At 41.5% G+C, this 21,246-nt stretch overlaps 1 protein-coding gene across 1 annotated transcript in view; it reads left to right on the plus strand.

Annotated features, from left to right (window-relative positions):
* DGKQ (diacylglycerol kinase theta) overlaps positions 1-21,246 on the plus strand; it is a 73,287-nt gene that overhangs the window by 42,032 nt on the left and 10,009 nt on the right. The window contains exons 13-22 of the mRNA XM_077921321.1: positions 725-875; positions 3,026-3,064; positions 6,439-6,554; positions 11,004-11,155; positions 13,181-13,329; positions 13,621-13,802; positions 14,616-14,716; positions 16,409-16,555; positions 19,437-19,548; positions 20,240-20,392. Of these exons, the coding sequence (XP_077777447.1) occupies positions 725-875; positions 3,026-3,064; positions 6,439-6,554; positions 11,004-11,155; positions 13,181-13,329; positions 13,621-13,802; positions 14,616-14,716; positions 16,409-16,555; positions 19,437-19,548; positions 20,240-20,392 (1,302 nt within the window). The remainder of the gene's footprint in view (positions 1-724; positions 876-3,025; positions 3,065-6,438; positions 6,555-11,003; positions 11,156-13,180; positions 13,330-13,620; positions 13,803-14,615; positions 14,717-16,408; positions 16,556-19,436; positions 19,549-20,239; positions 20,393-21,246) is intronic.

Raw genomic sequence — 21,246 nt, forward strand, 5'->3', positions numbered from 1 at the left:
AAATGGCCAGGAAGAATTAGATATGCCTCCTTAATGGGAAGGTGGTGTGGGAAGGTGAGAACCCTATAATAGCCAGGGAGTTCTGGGGACCTTTTAGGAATAGGTTTCCACAGGGTTAAAGCCTCCCTGTGGGCTGGCTGCTTTTTTGAGCATTATCAGAATATTGAGAAACAGAGAGGGAGTAGTTGATGCGTATTCCCAAGGTCATTGGGTTAGGACTCTTCGCAAATTCCTATCTTTCCCTCTTGCCTCATAGACTCTTGTTCCCTTCACTAGCTACCCTAAATTCCATTATCATCTTAACTCCTTCCACTGCACATTCATCTTGACGTATTCCAAATTACCTGGGGGAACTGCATATTTTGAGAGGGGTACTAAACATTACAGTATGCGTCTTTACTTGCGTCGTGTATTTTCGTCATGGAATTCAGAGTTTTGTGACACGTAATCTAGAATTATTTGAGAGGTTGCTCATAACTCTGGCATTTTGATTGCCATGCATTTAACCAGTACTCCTCAAACTTTTTCTAACATGTAGCACAAAATGAGAACAATTGCACAAGTCCAAACAAAAAGGAAGTTCTCTTACGCGGGCAGGCTTAGTGGTCTGGTAACTGTTTTTGGTAGTTTGAGGCAAGAGTTTCTGGTTAATGGAATCTTAACCTTCTCTCTGTATGCATTGTATTTGTAATGTGAGTTCTCAGCTGTCTTTTCCCTTTTACAGACTTCACTACGTCAGATGAATCAAACAAGATTTTACATTGTAGAAAACAATATATCAGCTACGCGGGTACATTTGTTTGTTGGTGGTCTGCCACCTCATCTCTCTACTGATGAATACACAAACATCCTCAGAGATGAATTAAGCCTCAAAAGTAAGTTGCATACCAAAACAGTTTATATTTTCATCTCCGGCTGCTTTCAGATGATCAAATGGCTAAATAAACTGACATATGAACAATCCTGCTTTGCCCCTAATTCACATGAGTGAGCCCACTGCTAACCATTGTTTCTCGTTATGTCAGAGCTAGGGAACTATGGTTAGTAGCTTCCAAATAAGCCAAGCCATGAAGCCATGGGAGGAATTAATCAACACGCTCTTCCCATGGTTTCATCAGCATAAGCGTTTCAGCCTGTCCAACAGAATGATGTCCCCTCTCCTCCCCCTGGGTTGTAGTTCTGGGGGTTCTTCAGACCCCCCCCCAAGCTGATTTGTAGGGGTTGCGTGGAGGAAAGTCCAGTTGTGCTAGTGGAACTTTTTGCACTGGCTTCCACTCAGACAGCTACTGATTTGACTCTGGACCCAGGGTTTAATGATAGCTTACTTTTACTAGCATGTGTAGAAGCTCTCAGGGCAGTTCACAATTCAGATATCATAGGAAACCATTAATTAACTGAAGCTTTCTTTCTCTATTCACACAAAGGGAGGAGCAAAGCAGCTGTGTGTAGGTACATGAAGCTCATATCTTGCTTTATTAGGATGATATTTAATTATCTGGGCATGTCCATTGTCAAATAAAAATCTATTTTAAATTCTGAAACACACTAAAAGGCACCCTGTCATTCTCAGTCTTGTTTTTCGAACCTTCGGTGCATTATTTTTCTTGGTGCCATGTCTTAGAAGTGGTAAAGCAGAGGCCAGTATGCCTCATACATAGATTGTCACCTGTTCTTCCCCACAGTTATTTGTACTGCCTTTTATATTTGTTCTTTCTCTGAAACAATACTCATTGGGGTTTTAAAAAAACGTTATTTCTATTACTTTATATGAAAACCTGATTGGTTTTGAGCACACTTCATTTGTAAGCCATTTTAAAGGATTTTGACATTAAAAAGTTTTTATTTATTTATTTATTTATTTATTTATTTATTTGACATCCAAGGATATCATACACAATCTTAAATACACATACAAAGAAAAGGTAAAACTAATAATAATAATAGCAACAACCTTAAATAAATATATTGTTAAATATTGATTTAAACTTGTTCTTATACGTGCTCTTTTCTTATACTTTCTAAATAAACAAAAATAAACCAAAGTAAAATCCAATAAACTAAACTATGTCAAAATAGACTTCCCGTTATTTCCCGATGTAATTTACATTTACAGCATTGAATGTACTTAATACCTTACTCTTAATATATTTTCTAATACTTTCTTACAACATATTGTACCATTTTTCCTTATTTAAATAATGTTTAATTTACACAAGGGTCATTCAAACGCTGCCATAGATGTTATGTCTTTATTATATTTTTGTAGGTGTTTCTTAAACATATCCCATTTTTGTGTGAATGATTGTTTTGTATTTCCCCTTGATCTATTTGTCAATTGAGTTTTAAGTTTTACATGAATAAGGTGAAATAAAATTTTATGTGGGCTTAAACAGATTGCGCAAAAGAGCCAGAAGCCAGCGAACGCTACTGGATTGTTTATATCCAGCTTGGCTGGGCTTCTGGCAAAGAGGGGGTGGGGGAGGAAGTGAAGATATGTGGTTCTGTCGCCTAGCTATTGGTCATTGTGTGATGCTCAGTGACTACATGTGTCTCCTGACCACTTCATCACTTTTCAAAGATTGACCACAGAAGGAGCGAAGGTTCTCCACTGAAGCTCCATTGCACGCACAGAGCTATGCTTGCATCCCTTTGGAATCCCACCCATGCAATGTTTGCTACAACAATTTAAATTAAGATTAATAGGCATCTTAAATATGATTTGTGTTTATTACTCAAGCTAATATATTCCATTAGCAGGATTTGGAACTAGCTTTGTTCTGCTGTGAACCAGTTGATCCTGTTTACGGTTCTGAAGCCTTTAGCTTTAAATCCATGGGCAATTTGTGTTTAACATTCATGCATCTTCAAATAAGAAAGACTGATCTCACAGAATGTGTGTAAAATGGGACACCATTAAATTTTAAAATTTATTTGGGTAACCTATAGTTTGTTTCCACCCCGGGGGGGAAATAGACATTTTAATGTTACACATAGAAAATAAGTTTTGCTTTTTCTACTTTTTCAGCAAATCTAGTTTCTGTGAGCCACGTATATTCATCTCAAGGTAAGACTATAGCGTTTTATCTTGAGTTTAACGGCTGTGTAAAAAGTGTTTGGTTATAAAGTGCCACCTTTGGGTCTGTTCAAATGTTTCACATCCCTCGCTCTTCATATGGTGAGATTGGGAGAGGTATTTTGGCATGTCTGCTTCCTCCGAATCCCTTCAATGCATGTAGTAATCTAGTGATTTTTATATTCAAGCATAAGAGGCGCATAACTATGGGAGTAACTATCGATCAGGGCATGACTTGGAGCGCAAATACCACTGCTCTGGTGAAGAAGGCCCAGCAGAGAATTTATTTCCTCAGACTTTTGAAGAAGAACAATCTGAGTGAGAGACTGCTGGTGTCCTTCTACCGAGGCTCCATAGAGAGCATTCTTACATACTGTATTTGTGCTTGGTTCTCCAGTTGTACAGCTAGGGAGAGGAAGGTGCTCCAGAAGGTCATAACCACAGCCCAAAGGATTATTGGTCATCCTCTCCCATCTTTGGAAGAACTGTACGGTTCCCGTTGTCTTAGGAAAGCAAACAACATCCTGCAGGATTCATCTCACCCGGGACACAGTCTGTTTGCACTACTGCCTTCTGGCAGGAGATATAGAAACATCAAGTCAAGGACAAATAGACTGAAAAACAGTTTCTATCCAAGAGCTGTGGCCTTTTTGAATGCTGTAACTCGATAGTGTGACCTGGGAGCTTGATGGGTGTTGGTGTGGGTGTGGCTGGAATGTGGTTTGTTTGGTTGTTGTTGTTGTTTTGCTTTTGTTGTTTTTAAGGGATGGCATCCAATTTCGTTGCACTTGTGCAATGTTGCACTTGTGTAATGACAATAAAGAATCTATTCTATTCTATTCTATTCTATTCTATAAAAGGTAAAGGGACCCCTGACCATTAGGTCCAGTCGTGGCCGACTCTGGGGTTGCGGCGCTCATCTCCCTTTATTGGCCGAGGGAGCCGGTGTACAGCTTCCGGGTCATGTGGCCAGCATGACTAAGCCGCTTCTGGCGAACCAGAGCAGCACATGGAAACGCTGTTTACCTTCCTGCCAGAGCGTTACCTATTTATCTACTTGCACTTTGATGTGCTCTCGAACTGCTAGGTTGGCAGCAGCAGGGACCGAGCAACTGGAGCTCACCCCGTCGCGGGGATTCAAACCGCCGACCTTCTGATCGGCAAGTCCTAGACTCTGTGGTTTAACCCACAGCGCCACCTGCGTCCCTTATAAGAGGCGCATGGTGGGACCTTATTGTCCAAGTGTTTACTTCTTTTTGTGGTGGGGGTGCCGGGAGGAAGCATGCAGGTCTGAGGCTTGCTTCTGAACTCAGCATATGTAGAGTACCAAATCAACCCCATGTTTCATCAAGGATTGGGAGAGAAACAACCTGCATTTCCTGCTCGTTTAGAGCGTCAGCAGGTGCCTGTCTTGACCACTTCTCTATCACAGTTTTCACTGGGACCAGGCAAGAAATTTATCCATGAAAAAAGCAGTACTCCCCTGGATAATGTTTACTGTTACCTTCAAACGTGTAGTTTGTTCTTACCACGGGTTGGAATGATTATGGTGGCAGTTGTACAACTGAATAATCCCTGCTCCAGTTTTACTGCATGCTACCAACATATTGCCTAGAGGTCAAGGATGTTTGGGAAGCACTTCATGACTAGAAACCAGGGCCACTCTCCTGCCCAAGCCTTGAGTAGGCTTTTCTTTCACAGGTGCATCCTGAAAACATAAGAGTTTTGCGCTGGAACCAAATGTGCATCCCATTTACAAAGGCTAAGAACATGATACTGTATTTTTCGCTCCATAAGACGCACCGTTTTTTTAGGGGGGAGGATCAGCTCACAGTTGTGCAGCTTCTTTTGCAAAGGGGAAAAGCCCTCTTTTTGAGGATAAGCTCAAAGTTGTTGAGCTTACTTTGCAAAGGGAAAAAATCCTGTTTTTATGGGGTTCAACTCACAGTTCTGCAGCTTCTTTAGGAAAGGAAAGGGAGCCGTTTCTACAGTTTCCAGACAGATAATTTAATCAGCCAATCACATGTCGCTGGGGAAACAAGCAGCCTCCGTCTGCAGAACATTCAACAATGGAGGCCTGGGCAAGGGGGCGGGGCCAGAAAGGGAGCCAGCGATCAACCACACATTCGCTCTATAAGACACACAGACATTTCCCCTTTTTAGGAGGAAAAAAGTGCGTCTTATGGAAAGAAAAATATGGTACCTGCAAATATGTCAAAATGTACTTGTGAAGATGAAATTGCACTATAACAAAAACCAAAAACAGCAGCCTGGAAAAACTGGGAACAAATGTGTATTTAGAAAAAAAACAGATTATGTTGAAAGGTTCTGTGTTGCATACCTTCCTATGATGCCCATTTAAATCATACCATGCATCTTGCGTAATTCCTGTTTCAGTAATCATTTTAAGGGCGGAAATACACTTTACCATCAACACAGTCTACTTATCTCACTTTCTCCTGTAACATGCAAAGATACTTACTCATGCTGTAACATAAACGTCACTATCTCCACAAGCCAATGATGTAGCGCATGGGGAACAAGCAATATGAGCAAGAATGCCTTCTGAGGATTTTGTCTTGGAGCCCTGTTTCATGTTTCCCTTGAACAGCTTTGAAATCCCCCTACTTTTCTTGACAACCTGTTGAAAAACATAGCAATTTGTAGCACAGCTGTCCTCTCTGGAGAAAGATTAAGTGCACTGTTCAAGATGCTACGTACTTATTGTCCCCTCTTACGTTTAGCTTAGATTCTGGCCCTATTTGAGCACTTAGATATTGATTTGCAGCTCTTCTGACCTTAAATGCTCATGGTCAGACGGCAAATTGATCTGGAAGGTGGTGTGCTAAGCACTAAAATGTCAAAGAGTGTTCTGTCTACGTAGGAATATGGGACATTGACGTATACCAAGTCAGAGTGCTGGTTCATCAGTCTCAGTGCTGTCTTCAGTGACTGGCAGTGATGCTTTAGCTCTTTAGGGGTCTCTCCCAAAGCTACCTGGAGGTGCTGAGAATTTGAACAGGAGACCCTTTGATGCAAAACATGTGCTTTACCACTGAGCCACGACCCTTTCCCATAGAAACTCCATTGGGAGAAACAGACCCTCTGTTGGGTAGAGAAGGTACCATCAAAAAGGTGTATCATAGCTGTGCTCATGTTGTCAAAGAATAACCTCAGTCACCCAGAGACACCAACCTGACCAGGTTTAGGCCTCTTTAACTTTTGTGAGCTGAGTTGCGTTCAGTGCACTCAATCTTCGTTGCATATACCCTTAGTGACACGATAAAGATATTGCATCATATCACTATGTGCATTTATGTGTGTATGGCCTTTAAAAAAATAATTCTTGAATTAATTTGTTCTAGGTGCTGTTGTACTAGAAATTTCATGTTTTGCTGAAGCCGAAAGACTCTATATGCTAGCTAAAGACACCACTGTTAATGACAAGCCACTAACTGCAGTTGTCATCCCTGAGGTTCTGGTAAGAACAATTGGCTCCCAAGTTCTATAAGAAATTAACTAATGCTCAGACGATAAATATAGCATGTTTCATGTGCAAAGCAGAGGTTGGATGGTCATCTGTCATGTGTGATCCAGTTGAGATTTCTGCATTTCAGTGGGTTGGACTAGGTGGCCCTCAGGGTTCCTTCCAATTCTACAATTCCATAATTCTGTGATTCTATGAACTCCACATGAAAATAAATTAAATCCAGCCCTACTTTGCTTGGCCATTTTACTCTGGCTACGGAGGGGATGGGAGCAATTAACAAATAAGGGAATGGAGCAAAGTTTACTGCCAACAAAGGAATGTGTGGTTATAAACAAAGAACAGTCATGTTTGATTTTGTCCTTAAAATAATGAGCTATTTTTGTTCTACCTAAAAGAAAAACAGCTTTAACATTTATAATCTTGAAGGATAGTTAAAATGTGACTTAAATAACAAAGCTGTCTGTATGTTGAGAACATAATGATGGATTAATTTACTCCACTTTAAGGTACCCTTTAAAAAATGAGTCCATATCTACTTGGCTCTCTTGAAGCCTGTTGTGTGAGCTCATAAGTAATTTCTAAACTACTTTGCCAAGTTTAAGCTTCTTGAAATATGAGAATGCATAGTGGCCTCTTAAGCAAGCATTTGCGTTAGTATGGGAGCCTCTTCCCTCTGGTGAGATTTACATGCCACTCAGCAAGGTATATGTGTGTGAAAGTAGCAGGTACATGAACGAGACCAACAGCTTAGGTCTTTCTCTCCAGACTGATTTATTCACTACCTAACCTGTTGGTTGCATTATTTTTGCAGTGCTGGATTGTGCTATTACTGGTGCTTGCATCTGGGGCCAGATCAGGTCGTGTTTTTTTCTTATGAAGTGTAGGAAAAATGGCATTCTAAATATAGGCTTTGAAGATTGCATGATGAATAATGGGTGCAGTTGCATATATCTTTGATTTATAATGCAGCTTTTGGAAAGCCTCCACTCTAACTTGAAGATAAACGGGGAGAGCGACAGTTCTTGCTGTTTTTCCATCACCATTGCAGAGGCCCCTGTGCATATTATTTTAATGCAGAAACTGGATTAACATAAATAAGAGTCGGGTTACACCAGCATTCACCAACTTGTTCAGGCCAGTGGGCACGTTCGGAATTTTGAGAAAGTTTCAGAGGCACCAGTAACAAAATGACTGCCATCGAGTTGGGGCATAACACAAATTGGGTGCCGTGGGAGCATATAGGACAGGCTGAACCTGTGCAAACAGGAACTGCACAGGAAGAACAAATAACATCTCATGCATTATGATTTTTAATGGTGGTATTTACAGTGGTACCTCAGGTTACATACGCTTCAGGTTACAGACTCCGCTAACCCAGAAATAGTACCTCAGGTTAAGAACTTTGCTTCAGGATGAGAACAGAAATCGTGCTCCGGCGGCACGGCGGCAGCGGGAGGCCCCATTAGCTAAAGTGGTGCTTCAGGTTAAGTACAGTTTCAGGTTAAGAACGGACCTCTGGAACGAATTAAGTACTTAACCCGAGGTACCACTGTACTGAAATTGTTTGCAGGCATCATAGGAAGTACCGTACTGGTAAACCCTACTCTTCATCTAAGTAGCTTTGCCTTTGAGATGACTGAAGTCTCCCCCATCGACAGGCCAAGAAAATTTAAGATCACACATGGGAACAGAGGAGTTACTAGTTGATTTTCTCTGTTTAGCCCTGCATGGCTCTCATTTTCTCTGAGAATTGTGAGAGTGAAGAGCAGGAAAAACTGCTGCAGGAAGAGAGAGGCAAAGATAAACAGGAGTGGCTTCTTATATTGAGCTTTGCCTTCATGGAAAGTAAAGCACGAAATTCACACACACGTAATGCTAAGCTGTAGTTTAGTAATACTAGAAGAAACTGCAGTGAGCTTTGCTCTTGCACTCCTGCCCCTTTTCTTCAGCAGCATGGCCATGAGGAGGACTTAAAAAGCTCTTTCTTCCATTTTAGATTGTTGTCATCTGGACCCAGAGTGTGGCTAATCTTTGCTAGGGTTAATGGAAACAAGCTAACTTCAAACCATACTGTATGAGCTATCCTGATTTAACTAACCATAGTTAAGACAAACCATGGTTTGTGATTTGAACATGCTCAACTGCTGTTAACCAAAAGTGCATTCAGAAGCACTAATGTTTATGTAATCATAGTGGTTTCACATTTGTTTCACTCCACATACAATCACTAGGAAGTTGAGGCCCATTGTAATCATGCCAAGTATTCTAATGATTAAAAGGGAAGAGCTGTTCTAGTGCATATAGAATATAAAAGCAGAATAATATTCCTATCTGAACTAGCTAGTTACAGTCTTTTAGACTCTGGGGTTCTTTTTCAGGTGTGTGTGTGTAAATTTAAACCAACAATTAAGTAACAATGAAGTAAGTACCAATGGATGAGGGTGAACGGTGGTTTATGATTGGCCATCAGACCATAATTTGAAACTATGGTCTGGAGTGGGTTAGCAAATCATGAATTGTGCTAACCGTGGTTTACATGTGATATCTGAATTTACCAACCTGTAGTTACCACTGTTGCACTGCCTCTGGTGACCTGTGAATCTTAAGTATTGAACAAATGGAAAACCAAAGCAGAGATCTGTTCTAAAGCATAGTTTGCCAGTGTGGTCAGCAGCTCAGCATTTTTTTCCAGTTCCAAATTGTGGTTAGTGCGAACCATTGTGTGATGTCTGATACATCTCATGATGTATCCTGCCATTGTTGATCTGTAGGCACAAACAGATCTGGGTTTGGTTGTGTTAGGTCATTCATTCTATGCAGAATAAATCTCTCTCTGTAGCTGCCAGCTCTTATTTGCCTAAGCTAACAAAAGTTGCTTTCTTCCATTGCTGGTATGATTACCAGTTGCCTACTGAGAAAGAAGCAAGCTGTCCATGTGTTTTAGCAGCTGCCTGAAACAATCAGTACCTTATCCTCAATTCCGATTATAAATTGAGGATTGTTGCAATCTTGCCTCTGTCATGAACTCAGAGTGGCACCGCATTTTGTGTAAGAAAACATTATTGGTGTGGGTATGCTAAGTCTTGTTTGGAGCAAGTGGGTGCAGTGTTGTTGTTGTTTAGTCGTTTAGTCGTGTCTGACTTTTCGTGACCCCCTGGACCAGAGCACGCCAGGCACTCCTGTCTTCCACTGCCTCCCACAGTTTGGTCAAACTCATGTTGGTAGCTTCGAGAACACTGTCCCACCATCTCGTCCTCTGTCGTCCCCTTCTCCTTGTGCCCTCCATCTTTCCCAACATCAGGGTCTTTTCCAGGGAGTCTTCTCTTCTCATGAGGTGGCCAAAGTATTGGAGCCTCAGCTTCAGGATCTGTCCTTCCAGTGAGGACTCAGGGCTGATTTCCTTCAGAATGGAGAGGTTTGATCTTCTTGCAGTCCATGGGACTCTCAAGAGTCTCCTCCAGCACCAGAATTCAAAAGCATCCATTCTTCGGCAATCAGCCTTCTTTATGGTCCAGCTCTCACTTCCATACAGTAGGTGCAGTAGGAACAGCATATACATATCTTTTTAAACAAGTTGTGTACACATGCCGAAGCCCCAGCCCCATCATTCATCCCAGGGATACATTTAAAGAAGCAAACATGTTGATTCTACTTCAAACAGAAAACATGATGGTTGCCGTTACAGTTGAAGTATGGAACTGCCCTCTTACTGGGCGCTGTTAGATATGCCACTGCTTTTGAACCACCACCTGATTATCTTACAAGATCGTCATGGTTTGCAAGTTAGTTGTAAGCTGCAATAATGTTTATGAACCACTTCAGACATAATAAATGAGCTGTATAGCTGTTGCTTGTTAATGTGTTTATGGGATGCTCTCCCCAGGGAGGCTTGCCTGGCGCCTTGATTACATATCTTCAGGCACCAAGCAAAAACAGTCCTCTTCTATAGCCTTTTAAACCGGAGGAGTATTGTTTGGTTTTTATTGTGTTATGTATTTTTGTGTTTTTATACTGTAAACCGCCCTGTGGTCCTCAGATGAAGAGCACTATATACATGTAATAAATAAATGTGTAGAAGAGCTAAATTATAGTTCACCACCTGTGTACATACTACTTCCAAAAAGTACAGAATTTGCATGATTTATATTGTAGGAAATGGTTTAGTTCCTTATTTAGCCTTAAGTGCCGAGCTCCTGCATTGCTTGCATGTACAAAAAAGAGGGGCAAAAACACCCCTGTAATTCTTAAAATTGTTTTTTTTTTAATGCTGCAGTGAAAAAACCTAAAACTGAGAATGAGGTAAAGTAGATAGTGCCCTGAGCCTCTTAGAAGCCCATGTTTTATGTTTTCCTTTTTTAGGCTTCATTGGGTATTTTTGGAATGGTGTCTGTTTGAGCACATGTGCAGCGTTGTTTAACCACTACTTTCCCCCTCTTCTAGCAAACCAACCTTCCTCAGAACTGCTGCCCATTGCTTGTATTTGTGAATCCAAAGAGTGGAGGACTTAAAGGCCGGGCTTTGCTCTACAGTTTTAGAAAACTGTTAAATCCTCATCAAGTCTTTGAACTAACGAATGGAGGACCACTGCCTGGGTAATTATTAGGTTTTATTTTGTTATTTTGTTTGTTTGTTTTTTTGCAAGTGGTACTTTAATGGTGTGTTGGGCTCCTTGCTTTCATTCTTCCACTTCCTAGTCTTGAAAGAAAATTATACAGTTCAGCCGCTGGAACTAAGCTGCTTGATTCTCAACAATGCTTAGGTGGAGAGACTATCTGAGAGCCACATGCAAGGTCCTTGGAGAAATAATTGGGTGCATATACCATGAATGAAACCAGTAACCTTTGCCTCCCACCTCACCCTTTCCCCTCCTTGAAGCCCCTTCCATGATATGGCATTGTGTGTGATAGAGCTGGTTTAAGAATTTGTACTTTGGGTGCAATTCAACATTGCACTATTACAATTGTTCCATCAGGGCAAGTATTTCTCCTTGCCAGATAGAAATGTCTGCTCTCCCCTCCCCCCACGCAGTGATGTGGAGGTTCTCCCAACCTCCCAGAACTGATTTGGGATGGGGCATGCACAGTGGGAGGAGAGTAGGGCTGGGCGATACCTGGTTTTCAACATTGATATAGCATCAGCTAAACACCATGAGATACTGATGCAGCACAATGTCTGAAATAAGGATGGAGCTATGTAGAGGCATTGGCTGGTTTCTACTCCCACATAGTGTTTTTTGATAGTGCACACACACATCATGATTTGTGATATATTGCCAGGTCAAAAATTGCGAAACTGATATCACAATATGGACTTCACACCGATTTGGGATGATATATCGCCCAGCCCTAGAGGAGAGGGAGAGAAAGTCTAATTTAGCTCCTGCTAGTGCAACTGTTCAGCTGAATCCAACCCATGGTTCATTTTTACTTAAAACTGTTTTCTCACAATGTCGTCATAAAGGCATTCTTGCTTTCAACATTGGCCAGCAAACAAACACAAGGGTTGGGTTTTGAAAAACTGTTTAAGGTTCTTCCAAGGTCTTAGCAGCTGTCTAGTGGGATTTGTTAGGGGTTTCGTTTTTTCATTGAACATAGCTGCTATGCTATGTCATCAATAATTTCTGAAAACCCATGCTTTAGTAGTGGTGTAGAGCTCCTGTTTGCAGATTGCCAATCCAAAGCCTCATGGATGTGCAGGACTTTTTGTCCACGTCTTTGGACCCCAGCCATCAGTTTCAAAAGCTTTGCATTGTGGAAACTGGGCACAGCTGCAGTGTGAGGAGTAGTACAGCTGAGGATGATCACTGCCAATGCCAAAAGACTCAGTGGCATTGGGGATGTATAACCCTCGTGTCAAATAATAAACCTTTTCACCATTTCCAACAGCTTTTACTGTCAGCTAACAGAACTGTAGGGGTGGGCTTAATAAATAGCATTTCTATTTTTACATCTGGCATTTGGCAGCAGTTAAACAAATGCAACAGAAGCTCATTTGTTTGTACAGTGATGTCCCAAGTGTGAACTGAGAGTGAAAACTGCAAAGTCTAATGATCTTTCTTGTCTTTTATTGAAAATTAGAGTGAACTGTTATTATCTGACTTAAAGAGTCAATCTATTTTCCTTTTGCAGTTTGCTACATCTTTCAGTCTAAGGTAGCGGTGGCCCCTATTATTTCTATAGGATTGTTTATATTTTAGTATGATGAAAGCCTCCTTGGGGAGCTAGCCTTCCAAGTGTTGAAATAAATAAGTGTGTATAATGCTTTTTTATTTTAAAAAAATCAATTAAAATTGCTACCAGTGGTTCTTTGTTGTACTAGTAGTTGGGGTCTTTTTCACTCTCTCTTTTTAGCATTAGGCTAGCTAGGCATATTTCATATACACTTGGAAACCACTTGGTAAGTCCCATAATACTCTGGAGATAAACATGTGGTCCTGCATTCGAAGAACTGTACAACTTGTTGGAAGGGAACTTTGGATCACATGAAACACATATTTTTGAGACTTAGGCTACAACCCTATATCCACTAAATAATTAGAGACCTGAATGTGTGTTTGAATTTAACAGCATTCCTTCAAATAAGTTGTGCTCACTTGTGTTTTGCTTTTTATATTGAAGGTTTCACACATTCTCTCAAATTCCATGTTTCCGAATACTGGTGTGTGGTGGTGATGGCACTGTTGGTTGGGTTCTTGGCGCTCTGGAAGAGATCAGACACAAGCTTGCCTGTTCAGACCCGTCTGTGGCTATTTTACCTTTGGGAACAGGTGAGTTTGAAACTGGATTTCAGGAACAGCAATGCGAAATTGTTATTTGCACTCATGACTTCACAGGTTCCCTCCTCCCCTGAAAATATTCTGGTTTGCTGTTCTGGCGAGCAGGATATTTGTTAATGATGAGGTCAAGTGCAACAAAAAGTTTAAAGCATTGTAAATTTGCAGGTTACATTAAAAGAAAAATGTGGCACAGAAGTAGGTAGTAGCCATGATCTGTTTTGGAGTGAGGGCTTTTGCTTTCATATAGGTTGTTAACAAAAACTTGTCCTTTTTAAAAAACAGGTAATGACTTGGGGAGGGTCCTCCGCTGGGGCGCTGGATATAGTGGCGAAGATCCATACTCCATTCTGATATCTGTAGATGAAGCTGACAATGTGCTTATGGATCGCTGGACCATCCTTTTAGATGCTCAAGAGGCTATTGAAAGCGCAGAAAATGGTGTGTTAGAGCCTGAGCCTCCTAAGGTATTTTTCTTGTGCTTATTTTGTTATCAGCCCGCCCCTGTTACGCCCCCTTTTCTGGCCGCTTCTGGGTTGCTGCGATGCGTGTGTGTGTGTGTTGTTGGGTGTCAGTGGATGTGCGTGAATCGGTCGTTGCCTGTAGTTGAAGGGGTTGTGATGTGAGTATACTCAATAGGAGTATAGCATCTAGATCAAGGGAAGTCATAGTGCCACTGTATTCTGCTCTGGTCAGACCTCACCTGGAGTACTGTGTCCAGTTCTGGGCACCACAGTTCAAGAAGGACACTGACAAACTGGAACGTGTCCAGAGGAGGGCAACCAAAATGGTCAAAGGCCTGGAAACGAGGCCTTATGAGGAACGGCTAAGGGAGCTGGGCATGTTTAGCCTGGAGAAGAGGAGGTTAAGGGGTGATATGATAGCCATGTTCAAATATATAAAAGGATGTCACATAGAGGAGGGAGAAAGGTTGTTTTCTGCTGCTCCAGAGAAGCGGACACGGAGCAATGGATCCAAACTACAAGAAAGAAGATTCCACCTAAACATTAGGAAGAACTTCCTGACAGTAAGAGCTATTCGACAGTGGAATTTGCTGCCAAGGAGTGTGGTGGAGTCTCCTTCTTTGGACGTCTTTAAGCAAAGGCTTGACAACCATATGTCAGGAGTGCTCTGATGGTGTTTCCTGCTTGGCAGGGGGTTGGACTCCATGGCCCTTGTGGTCTCTTCCAACTCTATGATTCTATGAATGTTCCGGTCTGCTGGTTGGAAATTAAAAAATCTGGACTAGTTGTAAAATTTTACTTTTTCTATTTTATTAGATTGTGCAAATGAACAATTACTGTGGCCTTGGAATTGATGCAGAGCTGAGCCTAGGTTTTCATCATGCCAGGGAAGAGGAGCCAGACAAGTTCAATAGCAGGTATGTGGACCCTGTTCTTGTACAAATGGATAAAACTTTCTCATTCATATTCACAGTGAAAAACATGGATGCTTATTTCTTTGACACTGCCTAAGATTATTTTGTTCCTGCTGTAACATTTTTGGCCTCTATACATAATCCCTATATATAGATATATATATTTACATTTAAATATATATATTTACTTTCCCCTGGGGTATCAGGTACATTAATAAATGGACATTAGCTTGAAATTGTCCCATGGTGTAGGCAAAGCCTTATTTGCACTTACATCAATATGAAACAGGTGGGTGTGGGAGCACTTTTTTGTGGCTTCCTGCCACACCCTCTCTGTGAATTGGAACCATGTAGGCAGGATCTGTAATGTGGTTTTTCCTGTCTGATTTAAACCACTACAGTGGTGCCTCGCAAGACGAAAAGAATCCGTTCCGCGATTCTCTTCGTCTAGTGGTTTTTTCGTCTTGCGAAGCAACCCCATTAGCGGCTAAGCGGATTAGCGCTATTAGCGATTTAGCGGCTTAGTGGCTATTAAAGGCTTAGCGGCTAAGCTGTTAAAAGGCTATTAACGGCTTAGCGGCTTTGAAAAGGGGGGCGGAAGCGGGGGGGAAATGGCGAGACTCGCAAGACGTTTTCGTCTTGCGAAGCAAGCCCATAGGGAAATTCGTCTTGCGAAGCGCCTCCGAAACGGAAAACCCTTTCGTCTAGCGGGCTTTTCGTCTTGCGAGGCATTCGTTTTGCGGGGCACCACTGTACCAAGATCTGTTTACATGACTGTTCTGAAGAGCTTCTTTCTTTCACAACTGCAAACCGTAATTAGTTGGCCTCAGCTTAACCCATCACTGCAAAATCTGTGTTTTTTAAGATGAATTAAAATGTTGTGGACTTGCCTGGAAGTTCGGACCACAGTTTAGGGTGTTCTGACTATTCAGTATTCCTTAATGATCAGAAGCCAAGCTTCCAGTTACATCCTTTGTTAGGGAATTTTGGGTATATGGTCTTGAAAGGCTATGAATCTCCTTAGGTAGCATTCCTCTCATAATCCCCTCTAAGGATAAATAATGGGAAACTAGGTTTGGGTGTGTACAGGAACAAAGAAACTAGTTTGAGTGAGTTTTAGAGGGGGGGCAAGGGAGAGATGGATGAACTGGGAGCTGAAGAAAGGTAGGCACTATTTGGGGTTCTGGAGATCTGACGGGGCAGTGGAATTGTTGTTTGTAAGAGTGACATAAGGTGTACCTCCACCTATGCTTAAATTGTAGATTTGTAAGTAAGCACAAATATTACATAAACACCACTTTCAACATAGCTCCCTAGTAAATATTCATAGGATCAAACTGGTTTTTTCACTCTGAATTCAATTTCCTGATTAGATTTCTGGACATTTGTTTTGATATTTCCATTTAAGGGTGTATTTAGCCAGGTTATGCTATGAAACAGCAGGCTACCAGGGAAGATCAGTAGGCTTGTTTTGAATTGTCCCATTCTTGGGAGCTGTAGTATGTAGTTGTACATGTTGTTCAACCTTTTTGTGTATGTGTTTTAGCTTGTGTTTTAGCTATATTCTGCACCTGAGTATTTTCTTACCTTAAAAAGTACATTTTCATCTTCAATTTTTTATCAGCAAGGAAAGCAAAACCAGTGATGCAGTATGAAGCGTTCTCTTTGTGTTGAATGAAGACTTTCTTTTTCTAGGTTTCACAACAAAGGTGTCTATGTAAAAGTTGGGTTGCAGAAAATGAGCCACACAAGAAATCTTCATAAAGAAATAAAGCTTCAAGTGGACCAGCATGAAGTTGAGCTTCCAAATATTGAAGGCCTTATTTTCATTAATATTCCCAGGTAGAAACCATACATATGTCTGTGCATGCGGTTTTGTCAGAGTTCTTGTCTTTTTTTAAAAAAAATAATATTTTATTAGAGTTTCAAATAATACAAAAAAGAAAAAGAAAAAGAACAAGAAAAAAAAAGAATAAAAAAGAATTCCTCCTTTACAATCCCATTTTCAATAACCTTTTTTCCGCGACTTCCCCTCACCTCCCCTTCTTGTATTCCATGTCCAAATATTTATCCAACAAGTTCTTATCCCTAAATTCTTAACCTTAATTTGTTATTGTATTTATTATATTATATTTTTAACCTTAATTTGTTATTATATTTAATTCAATTTATATATCAACTTTTAACTTATATACCTCAATCCTTTACTTTTGAAAGCTTTTTCTAAGGTCGACCCAGTTTCCCTTCCACGAATTCCCCATTCTTATACTAATAACAATACAAAATTAAAAACAGAGTAGAAAAAATCAAACACCCTTTGGATTTCCAAGCCTCACCCTCCCTTCCCCGGTTTCGATCCCGGAACCATTGTCCATTAGTCCACCTACTATCAGCCTGGCAACCTCACGTCCGAGGCCCTTAAGTCTCTCTCAGTCCCTCTCTGCCGGTTTCTTTGAAAGTCCCTTATAATAAACACCAAGTCTCGGAGGGGCACTCTCTCTATAATGTCCATGTTCCTTCCAGCCAGACCTCCATGTTTAAAAGTGGAGCTCAAATCTTGTTTCTTAATCCTTTTCAGAGTTCTTGTCTTTTGGAGGAAAAGAATCCTGCTGTTATGTTTGCATCCTGTTCTGCATTTTAATAGCCAAAATCTCTCCAATAGGATTCCTCCATTTAGCTTCAGCTTCACTTACACTGAAAGTATATCACAGTGGGTCAGGTGTCAGCAAGAACTGTTTGCAGAGCTGAAATACATTGATTTGAAGAGAGGCAACTATTTTGAGAAAGTGTAGCCCATTTCAGAAATGTGTAAAGACACACGTTAACACAGAGAGTCTGGGCTGCTCTGTTCATTCCCCCTTCTGCCTTTGTCCATTCAGCTTGTGATGGTTTGAAGAGCTGCCTTACATTGAGTCATACCATTGATCCTCCTAGCTCAGTAATCATTTGTTCCAGTTGGCAACAGCTTTTCATTGTTTTCCAAATTCTTTCCCTCCCCACTTCAAACTAGAGATGCCAGCAGCCTTCTAAGTGCAAAACATGGGCTACATCACTATGTTCTTATTCCTTTAAATATAGAGCTACAGCACAAATGAATTGAACAAAACCAGTGCTACTAACGTTCTTGATGAAATAGACCCAGACAAACCTTAGATAAATCAGCATCTGTTCAAAGAGTGGTCAGATGCAAATGCATAATAATTTTTAAAGGAGAATTGGAAGAAGGTTTTGATGATGATTTTTTTAAAAAAAAAATCTATACATTTTCTTTATATAAGAAATGTTTGTTTTCTTTCTAACGTTTCTCAGTAAATTAAAAGATAATGTATTATGGGCCTGGTATTCTGACTCAACCTAAACTGCAGGACTAGTTTCTTACACAGTCATATTCCCCTCCAAATAAATTGTATAATGATAGCACATCTCTTAAGGTCCCTATATCATGTTTAGATAGTATATGCCTCTCTAACTAGAAAATCTCCATTCTAGCTAAGCAGCTTGATAGACTAGCTGATACATTATGCTTGCTGGTGGAGTTAGGGTTCATCAGGATATCCGTTCTCTTCTTATTTATATATCTTCATGGCAGAACCTTTAAAGTGTTACTAGATTAGCATAAAGTATTTGTAGTTAGTGTAAGGTTAAATTCTCACCTCCACTTCGTTTAGTAACTTGTGCTGCCTTCTGAAGTATCCTAAAGTGCCCTCTGCTGGTCATTAAGTCAAAAGCACAGAGTCTGCCAGGAGGTTGGTGACTTTCCTGATAATCAGAGTGCGTTGTAGATCTCTGGCCCCGATGGCGATATGAAAATCTCTCTGGGCAAATCATTACTCCTAGACAGAAGGGCTATGTTCACAGCTGGTTATGGTTCCTTTAACTCCATGCTTAACAAAGTTGTAGTTTGAGCACAACTCCAGCTTTATCTGCCACTACCAAAAGTAAAATACATACTTGAGAGGACATATTTGCATTTTACACAGCCGAATGAGTACTATGCCTGTCACATCTTTTGCCTCCTTGTGGTCAAATTGCAACCGTTCTGTTTCAGTGTGTTATGGATTTTAACATCACAGAACTAAAAAGCATCACATGAGTGTTTTGATGTTGACAAGCAATGAGAAGCCTACCTGGGAGGTGGTTTGAGGGCACAAGTATGGCTTCTGAAGGAAAAATAAGTTTAGTGAATATATTAATGATTAATTGAATGGGAATGGACTCTTTTTGCTCCCCCACCTTAGACGTTCAAAGTGGTCCCTTCCAGATGTTATTGGACTGCAGCGCTCATCATCCCAGACCACTGGTCCTTCTAGCTGGGGTGGATGGAGCAACATCTGGATGGCACCATGTTGTTTAAGGAGTTTCCCAGCTCCATTCACTTCAGTGGGTGCATCTCCTTTCCTGCACCCTCTCTCCAGCTTTTTAATGCTATGGGTCAGGGCAGCTCACAGGGCCACTTAAGAAGTGTCAACAAAAGAAGCACAAGCGACTCTTTGCACTTCTGGACAGTAGAAGACATGGCCTCATACTTCGGCTGTCATTGCTTCTGTAAGAAGTATGAACTATAAGCATGAAGGTTGCTGGTTTGGGAACATATTCATGCAATTATTTTATGTTATGTTATAAAATAATTCTCTGTAGGAGGATATTATGCTGCACTGATTAAAGAACAAGGTACTTGCTTTTGAAAAATTTGTTACTTACAGTTATTTTGTATTATGTCCAGCTGGGGTTCTGGTGCCGATCTTTGGGGGTCTGATAACGATAATCGGTTTGAAAAACCAAGAATTGACGATGGCTTACTAGAAGTAGTTGGTGTCACTGGAGTTGTTCACATGGTAAGTCTAGTGTTAAACGTCATTGCATTCGGCTAAATCAGACAGAACCATTAGCACCTTATGTCTAAAAATATCTTCCTTTGACTCATAAAGGCAATGTGATGCCAATCATAACAGTATTTTCACCCCATTTGACTTGACATGGGATGCCTTAAGTCATAAATGAAATTTAAATTGATATCTAAATGAGAGGTTGTAAAAATAAACTGTATTGGTGATCAAAGTACAATGCAACCTTGGTTCTCAAACTTAATCCATTCCGGAAGTCCGTTTGACTCCTGAAATATTTGAAAACCAAGGCACGGCTTCTGATTGGCGCAGGCGCCCCGGAAACAATAGCCAACAGCCGTATCAGATGTTTGGCTTCCAGAAAACATTCAAAACCTGGAACACTTACTTCCGGGTTTTTGGCATTCGGGAACCGATTTGTTCATCAACTAAGTTGTTTGAGAACCAAGGTTCCACTGTATTCTCTTACCATTCCCCCCCCCCCCTAATAAATACATTCTCTGGTCACAATTCTGGGAATGTTTCATGTGAAGAAAAACTTAGGAAAGATTTCCAGAATTGTAAATATCTAGTACACTCGTGCTATAAGTTTGATAAATACTTTATCTTGTAAAACAAGTTTGTGGTTTCTCTTTACATTGATATTTGATTTTGAAAGGACGGTTCTGATTGTTCTCCATAGGGTCAAGTCCAGGGGGGTCTACGTTCAGGTATCCGAATAGCCCAGGGCTCCTACTTCCGGTTGACGCTTCTGAAGCCAATCCCAGTGCAAGTTGATGGAGAGCCCTGGATCCAGCCACCAGGCCAGATCATTATTTCTACAGCAGGACCAAAGGTATTGATAAACATTTTGTGTTGGGAATGTTATAGAGATGCACACACCCTATACCTATAGACCAAGGCAGCCCAACTTTTCATACCAAGTGGGCCGCACACTGCCTTGCCAAGTGGGGAGGGAGTGAGGGAGGCTAATATTTGTGTCCCCCCCCCCCCAACCTTTGCACTGCCTTTCCAAAGCTGGCTAAGCAAGGTGCCGGGCTTTAAGGAGGAGGCGCAAGACTTTAGCAGGGTCCTACAGCCCTCCCGGGACATGGGTGGCGCTGTGGGTTAAACCACAGAGCCTGGGACTTGCTGATCACAAGGTCGGCGGTCCGAATCCCCGCGACGGGGTGAGCTCCCGTTGCTCGGTCCCTGCTCCTGCCAACCTAGCAGTTCGAAAGCACGTCAAAGTGCAAGTAGATAAATAGGTACCGCTCCGGCGGGAAGGTAAACGGCGTTTCCGTGCGCTGCTCTGGTTCACCAGAAGCGGCTTAGTCATGCTGGCCACATGACCCGGAAGCTGTATGCTGGCTCCCTCGGCCAATAAAGCGAGATGAGCGCCGCAACCCCAGAGTCGGCCGCACCTGGACCTAATGGTCAGGGGTCCCTTTACCTTATGGCCCTCCCACCTCCTTCCCAAAGCTGGGAAAACGCTAACTAGGCTTTGGGAAGGAGACGCGAGGACTCTAGGACGCTGTCACAACCCTCACACTTCCTTTCTAAAGCACAGTGCCTCACTTAGTCGGCTTTTGGAAGGTGGCACGAGGGCTGGGTGGGTGTGGGTGTGGGTGTGGGTGTGTCAAATGTTGCTGCACTCTGGTCATGCATTGGACCACCCTACTATGGACCATAAATATTCAGAAGAAGAAG

The sequence above is a fragment of the Podarcis muralis genome, chromosome 17 (genome assembly GCF_964188315.1).
Source record: "Podarcis muralis chromosome 17, rPodMur119.hap1.1, whole genome shotgun sequence".
Lineage (NCBI taxonomy): Eukaryota > Metazoa > Chordata > Lepidosauria > Squamata > Lacertidae > Podarcis > Podarcis muralis.